The 9711-nt window shown below is 33.7% G+C and overlaps 1 protein-coding gene across 4 annotated transcripts; it reads right to left on the bottom strand.

Annotated features, from left to right (window-relative positions):
* Window positions 1–320: 320 nt before the first annotated feature.
* On the bottom strand, window positions 321–3625 carry LOC145088147 (uncharacterized). 4 transcript variants are annotated; one of them, XM_079026367.1, is made up of 3 exons: window positions 1675–3625; window positions 969–1361; window positions 321–803 (listed from the first exon to the last, which is right to left on the bottom strand). In XM_079026367.1, exon 1 carries the CDS (start codon window positions 3537–3539, stop codon window positions 1782–1784), a length of 1758 nt encoding a protein of 585 aa, XP_078882493.1. In that variant the 5' UTR covers window positions 3540–3625; the 3' UTR covers window positions 321–803; window positions 969–1361; window positions 1675–1781. The 4 variants fall into 4 exon arrangements, with proteins under 4 accessions (XP_078882493.1, XP_078882495.1, XP_078882491.1 ...); XM_079026369.1 differs by having other exon boundaries at window positions 321–1361; window positions 1675–3232; window positions 3476–3625; XM_079026365.1 differs by having other exon boundaries at window positions 321–1361.
* Between the last annotated feature and the right edge of the window lie 6086 nt (window positions 3626–9711).

Here is a 9711-nt window from a genome sequence, read left to right as displayed (position 1 = left end):
TGTTCACTTGGATGAAGTAATAAACGATAATTGAGGAAAGAAAATGAAGATGATAAAACGATAATGAAAGAAAGAAATATTATGAAAAATGATATATTTACCAAGTGAAAGCAAATCGGGTATATTTAGCATGTTAAAACGACATATTTTAAAGAGTTTAGTACCTAAGCTTAGGTGGGGCTGTAATGTGTATATATATATATATATATATATATATATATATATATATATATATATATATATATATATATATATATATATCAAGACTAAAAAGTCTTCAATTATTAACAGAAATGTCGAATCAGTTTCAATAACTCCAATGCTTAACAAAATTATTTGATAAAACTTATAACAATGAGAAGACATTTAAAATACAATCCTTTCATATATTTTACATCAAGTATTATATATCAAAAAACAAAAATATTTAAAGTCAAAAGTGGACTATAAATATGAGACGGATGGTGTATAAGCTAAGGCGTTGTTTGATGAAAGCTCTAATCGAGTCCAAAGCTAGGAGACTAGGTCCACATTTTCCGACATCATGTTTGATTTGCTTCGAGACCTTCTGACTCGGTCCTAATTTTTGACCGAGCCCATCATTTTTCTCCTGATCCGGTCTGATAAAAAAAGCTCCTGCTTGAGTTTTACTCTTCCGTGTCAGAGGTCCTTCGTCAGCATGTTTGGCATCCATTTTCGCTTCTGATTTGGTCGCAACCTTTAACCCAGTTAGCTTCTAACTTAGTCCGTTCTAACCGAATCAGCATCTAGCAGGCTTTATCAAATAACCCTAAAGACAAATACTTTAAAAAAAACAACTTATTGACTTATTGATTTTTTCCACCACAAAAGTTAATCCAAACATTAATAATAATAATATTAAAAAAAAATAAAAAATAAAAAATAAAAAAAAAAAAAAAAAAAAAAAAACTCATTTTCTCAGCACCATAAATCAAATAGTTTTTTACCTAAAAATCCTTTTGTGGTTCAAAATAAAATCCCAAACACCCTCTAAAACTTAGGGGTGAGGATTTGGACCTCCAGATCAGACCGGGAACCAGGGAACCGAACCTGGTAAGCCTCTATTGATTCGGTCCAAGGTCCACCAAGTTCTGCAAAATAGGTTTGGTCCAAGAATCGATCCGGTACGGTCCAAATGCTTACTTTTACGTCCAAGAACCAAGAACCGGACCCGATAAGCATCAACTCGTCCCGTCTGAGGTCCACCAATTTCTGTAAAACTGGTCTGGTCCGGTCCAATCCAAATGCTCACCGTAGTAAGACTTTCTCATGTTTTGAGGCATAACTTACATTTACTTTCACGTTAACTCATTACTTGTTTGGTCAAATATAATTATTCCCTATAAGAAATAATCAGAATCAGTTTTGCCAAACTTTTTGTTACAACTTTAAGTCGCTATAATAACTTCTGTAGTAAGTAAAAATAAGTGATTTTATGGAAACCGAAAACCGTGTAAAAATACTATTTTCAAAACCACACGTACTTTAACATTTTGGGTAAAAACAAATAACTGAAATCGCAAAAGTATAACTTTAATTTTTTTTTTTTTTTGGAACTAAATTAATTTGGTGTTAAACACAATTCCCTAACATAATCATGTAAAAAAAATAAACTTATAAAACTTAAAAGAAAGTTAGAAACTGCTGCTATACCTTATGTACATGGAAAGTATTTTAAAACCCCAATTCTATTTCCAAAATTTCACTTTCGCCCCTTCAACTTTCCTTCTTTTTGCAAATTAATCCCAACATATACAAGGTTAGCTGGAAGAATCCTTTAACTCCTTGGTTGACAACAATCTAATTAGCAACTTCATTGCATCCACAGATAAACTTGTCTCAATAGATCCATTCATAAAGTCAACAGCTTTACTCGTTTCATTCACTCTCAGAAATCCCTGCTCCATAATCTTATATGTAATCTCATCTGCAGGACAACCATTTTCTTTCATTTCAAGAAACAACATATTTGCTTTATCAAGTTCACCCATTTTCAAAAATCCATCAATCATAATGTTATACGTACGAACATTAGGTTTCAAGCCTCTAGCAGAAAGACCTAAAAAGAACTCATATGCATGATCGGTTTCCCCAGATTTACACATGCCATCAATCAGGCAATTGCATGTAACAATATCAGGAACAACACCATCACCATCAAGATTTTTAAACAACTTTAGTGCCTCATCAAGTCTTCTGTTCTTACAAAGTGCATCTAATATAGTATTGTAACTCACAATATCTGGATTTAAACCATGAGCTTTCATTTCAACAGGAAGCATAAGTGCCTTATCAAGTCTGCCCACGTTACATAAACCACCAATGAGTATATTGTATGTTATAAGAGTAGGATCAGTACCTTTCTTGGACATTTCTTGAAAAACATTCAAGGCTTCATCAATTCTTTCGGTTTCAGAGTACCCATTGATTAAGATATTGTAACTGATAACCGAAGGCGTGCAATCTTGGTCAACCATGGAGTCAAACAGCTTTCTAGCAGTGTCTACTTTCCCAAGTAAACAGTAACCATCCATCAGTGCATTGAATGTGACAGTGTTGGGGGTTTCACCTCTTTGGATCATCAATGTCAGTAAAATTTGGGCTTCAGTTACTCTCCCTTCTTTACACATAGCATTTAGTAAAGTGGTAAATGTGTGTACGTTAGGTGAGATGTTTCTAGCAAGCATTTCACTTAACAATCTCATTGCTTCTTTCCATGAGTGTAAATTACACAAACCGTGGATTAAGGAAGTGTAAGTTACCACGTTTGGTGAAATGCCCTTTGTGTTCATTTCAGAAAAAAGCTTCAAAGCTTCTTCAAATTGTTTATTCTTGCAGAGGCTGTCTATGATGGTGCTATACTGGATAATCATGGGTTTACATGTAGATGTTTCCATCTGTCTGAGCAATTGGATAGCAGCATTAGTATTTCCTGATTTGCAAAGACCGTTTATCAATGTTCCATAAGTTACTACACTTAGTTCAAACCCGTTTTCCACAATTTGTTTGAATAAATTGATTGCTTGATGAAGGTTATCGTTAGCACAGAGTCCCCTGATGAGTGTATTAAATGTCGCACAATCAGGAACATAGCCAAGTTTCGTAGCTTTCCCCAGCACAACGAATCCTAAATCCACTCTTTTCAAGTGACAGAAACAATTGATTGCGATGTTGAAGACATAAATGGTGGGCTTTAGAAAAGGGTCGACTCCTAAGAAGTCATATTTATTAATCAGAGAAATTGCAGCAGCATAATGCTTCTTGTTGACAATAAAAGCTAAGACCTTAGTAAATTCTTGGATAGGGGGAACAGGATTACGATAGAACATATGATTAAACGTATAAACTGCATCTTCTAGGGTTTTGATTTTAGTACCTTCTTTACAATTTCGGTTGTTGGAAGCAGCAAATGTAGAAAAACAATTAAAGAATATGGATGAAGAAAAACACTTACGGGCATCAAGAATATCAAAGATAGAGGGATGATATCGAGCACCATAAAACGAATGCTTCATCATCAGCGTCCCTAAAACCCTGACGCCATAGTCTCTAAAACCCTAATGTCCCAGCAAGTCTTCAAAGTCAAAACACGTTGCTTGTTTTGTCCAACTTTAACACACGCCTTAATGAATTCTCCTTTTGTATAAAATGGTTTAATGCAGAAAAATTTTATTATTTTGAAATTTGTTTTAATAAAATCTTAAAAGTTCTTTATTAACAGAATATTTAATATTTAGTCTAAGTAAAGGAAAAAGTCTTTTTTTTAAACAAGAAATGATAGATTATGTAAAAAAAATTTAAATAATGAGATTTTTTTGTTCAAAAATATTTTTTTAAAACTTTATTAAATTTTTTTTCAAAATAATGAGATTTTTCCGATAAAACCCTTGTCTAAAATATCAATTTTTAAATTTTTTTTTCAATTTATGATACTTTAGACTATTCCCATTAGCAATCCAATCCAACCCAATTTTTCTATAAAAAACTAATTTTTCTCTCTTCCACCTATACAATCCAACTCAAACCAATTTTTTACCCCCATTAGGCCGGATAGAATGGTTGCAGGGAAGACCCGCGGGAAGCTTCCCGGCCGGCGGAACACCGCACCGTTGGTGCGGGGAAGGGTGGCGCGGGAACGAGTTAAGGGAGCCTCTCCTGCATTCTCACTCCGACTGTGATTGGCTACGATTTTTTTTTTTTTGAAATTCAACCGTTGATTAACGGTAAAAAAAATAAATATATTTTTTTGCTGCAACGGCTAAATGGTTTTAAATCCATTTTTTAAACCTTTTTAAACACCTATAACTACACAACTATTTAACATCAAACAACATTCACACAAACCCTCTGTTCTCTCTATTTTCTTCTAAAAAAAAATGAATCCCAACAATCAAACCCTAACTTCCGATCGAAGGAAAAAAAGTCATGGTTCGAGTTTAAACATCCCATCTCGAAACATTTTTGCTATCGATTCATCACCACAAGGAGTTTATCGCCCCTAACTCAATGCTCCCACTCAATCCCCACTACAATTCCAAGACCAAAATGTTGGACAATATTACCCGATGCAAGTTCCAAATGTTTCGCCACAAATATTTTCAAACTTTGTTGTGTTTCCAGATCAACAATCGCCAAATCAACCTCAACCCCAAACCCAAACCCAACAACAACGCCAACTTGTCGATGGGTTGGATGACTCGGAAGAAGAAGACATGGTTCCCGATACTCAACCAACACCACCCCCACAAAGACGTAAAGGGAAAAAACAAGCGTGCGAGGGTGTCGCACAACCGAGAAGACAAAATCCGACAACATGGCTTCCACACGAAGAGCTAGTTTTGGTCAAAGCTTGGGCTGACATTTCTGAAGATTCGATTCAAGGAAACGCACACCCGGGAGAACATTTTTGGTTTCGCATTTTAGAACGGTTTCAAGAGGAGCTAGAAAAAGGTGACGACTACCATACGAAACATCAACTGAATTCGAAGTTTCGAGAAATAGCAAATATGGTTTCAAAAATAAACGGGTTGTATAGCAACCTAAAAACCCAACGAAAAAACGGCCAAGGCGACGAAGAAATACTTCAAGAAGCTTTGCAGTTTTACCTTGAGGAAGTCGGAAAACCATTCAAGTGGCATGATTGTTGGAAATTATTGGTCCGATGTTCTAGGTGGAAAAAATACGAGCAAAATGTTATTTTTGGAGTCCAACAATCAAAGAGAACGAAAACGGGCTCTAATGGTTACACAACCTCCTCCGATGCTCGGGTCGGTCTAGATTTAAATCAGGACGACGAACTCGAGCTAGAAGAAATTGTCCGCCCAATGGGTAGGGACAAAGCGAAGAGAAAGGGAAAATGGACTTCTTTGGGTGCATCTGATTTCAGCGTGGACATTGACGAAATGCAAAAAATAACATCGTCGTTTGATCGATATAATCTCAATTTCTCCGAACGTTTGACTTTCGACAAAGAAAAATAAGAAACAAGGAAAAAGGAGCGGGCGGAGAGACAAGGAATGGAGGATATGAAGTTTTTGATGGAAAACATCGATCATCTCTCGGGACTGGCTCTCGAGCTTGTGATGTAGAAGAGGGAAAAAAAATCTGAAAAAATATTTTCCGTAGGTCGTTGTTGGTTTGTTTGATTTTTAGTTTGTGTTTTTTTTTTTTTTTTTTTTTAATTTTCTAGTTTTTTAAATTTTAGGTTTAATGTAAGTTTTATTTTAATTAATAAAATGCTTTTTATTTTTAATTAAATTTTATGTTTAGTGTTAATTTAAAAATTATAAATCATAAAAAAAATGAGGGAAGAGCTTCCAACGCATTCCTTGAGTTTTAGGCGAGGGAAAGAAAAAAGTGAGGGAAATAGGGGTATGACCCACAAAAAGTGAGGGAAGATTCCCTCTCATACCCTCCGGTCTTAGCAGCCAAACCCAAACTCATTTTTGTTAAAAAAATATAATTTATTATTATTATTTATTTTACTAAAAATAAATACTTTACTAGAAGTCTATTTTATATTTATAAAACTATATCGGTCTTATTTTAATGAGAAAAATGAATGAAATATCTTGATGTATTTTATTTTATTTTATTTTTATTAAAGCTAAAGTTTATTTATTGCCAAACTTTAGTTTTTAATATAAAATGTAATTGGTTTCTTCTGATAAATATAGGAAATATGGACACGTGGTATGAGCTCCTATGCAATCTAGGGATGAGTATAGGCGGGTACCCGCCTCATTTGGCGAGAACCGGTACCGGAACCGGCGGTTCCTAGAAAGTTAGAACCGAAACCGGAACCGCTCTAGGTAGTTTTTAAATGTTTGGAATCAGTCCCGGAACCGGCGGTTCCGGTTCCAGGAGCGGATAACCCGGTTTCAATAATTTTGTTAACTTTTGTCGATAAAACCGCAATTTAGTTCGATCCAAATCAAGTCAATTTGGACCAAAGACGGACAAAATCAGATCAATATATATTTTAAACCGGTCTAAGTAACACACATATTTATATGAAATTATATATATATATATATATATATATATATATATATATATATATATATATATAGAGAGAGAGAGAGAGAGAGAGTTAGGTTCAAATGTTTTCACTATCTATTGTGTGCATGTATGATTGATTCTCGACCAATCATTTTAGTTATATATATATATATATATATATATATATATATATATATATATATATATATATATATATATATATATATATATATATATATATATATAGGAGTAGGATCAAATGAGAACACCAAAAAGGTTGAGAACGTGAGAACATATCTGAGCTCTTCAAATATTACGATGTAAGGCTAATATAACTTATAAAAGTCTTGAGCTGAAATTGTAAATTTCTAAAAGTCATGCGATGAGATTGTAAATTTTTAATAGACTAAAGGGTAATATAGTCATTAAACGTTAACCTAAATTTGTCAAGTTGTTGGAATATCTCTCTCCCCCCTCTCTCTTTCTCACTCACGTATTCAAACATTTACACCCTAATTGAGCCGTCAACTCTATACGATCCTTCCCCAACCCTTCCATTACCTGCTTTGAACATCGACCACATAATAATGAAGACGATTTCACACAGATTGAAAAGCTCCATTTTCAATCTCTCTATCACCTTCCTCATTCTATCAATTTCCCTTTTTCGCTTCAGCAAACCCTTTCAGAACCAAACCCTAACCCAGTGGCGGAACCCTATAGAGGCCTTGGGGGGCCATGGCCTCCCCACTTTTTGCTAGGTTTATATACGATATATGTAGAAGCGGGAATGGAACAATCGCTATTGCTAATTTGGGAAGCAAAATCTTCCCATTTGAAAATGGAAGAAAAATTCGATTACCAATTTCTGTCAATCTCGGTTCACGATTCTTCCAAACCATATTTGGTATCTGCTAGTTCTCTCTATTGGTCGTCAAACTACTACTTATTCATTGTTTTGTTCTATTTGCTTTAATTCCTTTTTTTTATGAATGAGATGTTGCGTGAAGGCTGCTTATGTTAGTTTCTAATAAGTTATTTTGGTAGAGCAGAAGGTACATGATTGATATGGTGATTTTCTGAATCTGATACGTTGAAATTTTCGATGATAATAAATTGAGCAGATTGCTATATGCTAGGTTTTTTATATTCATTGATGATGGATTGACATATAGACTATGTTACCTTTCAAATGTTCTGATTTGGTTGTCTAGAGTAATGTTTTAATGCTTATATATACTTCCTGTAAAACAAGTGAATTTTGTTTGGGCTTTATCTAATAATCTAGAATCTGACAATGGAAGTATGAAATTGTTTCAGGAGCGAAGAAAGAAGAATATGGAGCACCTCCACCGATTTGGTGGTTCATCATAGTAGTGGAGTGGCAGGGGCTATTCTGGCAACCTCTTCACCACTTCGTTTTCTTGTTCTAGTTACTGTTGATGAGAGGGGGAGAAAGGCAGAAAGAAAACAACAACATAGGGTGTTTGGGTTGCTTGGTGTGTCGTAAAACAGTGGAAGAAAACGGAGGGGGATGCTGCCATTGGCTCGCCGGAAACCACCAGCAAACACCTCTGGTGGGGGTGTTTTGTTGCACCTCGAAGATAGGAGAAAAAGAAGGGAGTGTGAGAGTAAATGGAAGAATGAAAATTTGTATTTATCTATGAATAACAGTGTATTCATTTGTGAATAGTAGTGCATTCATGTGTGAATAACAGTGTATGAAATAGCAGTGCATTCATGTGTAAATAGCAGTGTATTCATTTGTGAATAACAGTGAATGAACGTATTTATTTATGATTAGAGGTATTCATTTATTCAATTCTAAATAACATGGTACTTATTTGTTAATAACAGTGTTTTCATTTGTGAATAACAGTGTAAGCATGTGTTAATGAGTATATTTATTTATGATTAGAGATACTCTTTTTATGAAGAAATGCTAATTTTTACACTCTTTTTATTTTCAATTGATTTAAAAAAGAAATTGGATTACTTGTAAATTGATGTGTATTTATTTGTAATTGGAGTAGTATCAGGTTTTTTGAAAAAAAAAATCATTTATGAATACAAATGTACTGATTTGGTGTTCGATTTCTATTCGTCTTTTTTAACAAAAAAAAAAACGTGAATTAGGAGAAAAAGTATTGATTTTTTTAAGAAATTTTTTTTTCAGTTTTAAAATAAATTTTGGAAAAAATGTTTTTTATATTCCATTAATAAGAAAAATAAAAAATTGAATATTTATTTATTTTTTTGGTAACTGATCCTAAATTTAAGGGAATTTGATTGAATTTTATTTTATTTTAATTTAATTAAAATATACAATTACTAGTATGCCCTTATATATTGATTGGTCCAGAATTGTTCTCGCGTTCTCAACCTTTTTGGTGTTCTCATTTGATCATCTCCTTATATATATATATATATATATATATATATATATATATATATATATATATATATATATATATATATATATATATATATAGAGAGAGAGAGAGAGAGAGAGAGAGAGAGAGTTAGGTTCAAATGTTTTCACTATCTATTGTGTGCATGTATGATTGATTCTGGACCAATCGTTTTAGTTATTTTAAGAAAATAATTAATGCATATTAAATGCTGAAGATGTAATTAATATCCATTATATCTTCAACATGTAATATGCATTAATTACTTTCTTAAAATAACTAAAATGATTGGTCCAGAATCAATCATACATGCACACAATAGATAGTGAAAACAAAATAACCTAACTCTCTCTCTCTATCTCTCTCTCTCTCTCTCTCTCTCTATATATATATATATATATATATATATATATATATATATATATATATATATATATATATATATATATATATATATAAACCGGTTTCGGCGGATACCCAGCGGGTAGCGGTTCCGAAAAAACGAGAACCGGAACCGGAACTACTTAAGGCGGTTCCATAACTTTAGAAACCGGAACCGGGCCCGCCTTAAGCGGTTCCGGTTCCAAAACCAGCAGTTCCGAGATGGTTCTGGTTCCAAAAGCGGGTACCTGGTTCCGATGCTCATCCCTAATGCAATCTAAGATGAGCGCAGGTTGTGGGCGCAAACCGGTTCACAAAGGATTGCATAATTCTTAATTTTGTAATATTACTTTTTTATCGATCGGCTCGCAATAACCCCCAATGGGGTAGTCTCATG

This window comes from Lactuca serriola, chromosome 2 (assembly GCF_051521515.1).
Source record: "Lactuca serriola cultivar US96UC23 chromosome 2, Lser_US96UC23_V15, whole genome shotgun sequence".
In the NCBI taxonomy this organism is placed as follows: domain Eukaryota; kingdom Viridiplantae; phylum Streptophyta; class Magnoliopsida; order Asterales; family Asteraceae; genus Lactuca; species Lactuca serriola.
The sequence above is the reverse complement of the archived record's forward strand: the minus strand, read 5'-3'. Positions and strand labels throughout refer to the sequence as shown.

What these genes read in the sequence shown, in the direction of transcription:
- LOC145088147 (XM_079026365.1), bottom strand. Translation starts at nt 3,539, where the DNA reads ATGATGAAGCATTCGTTTTATGGTGCTCGATATCATCCCTCTATCTTT.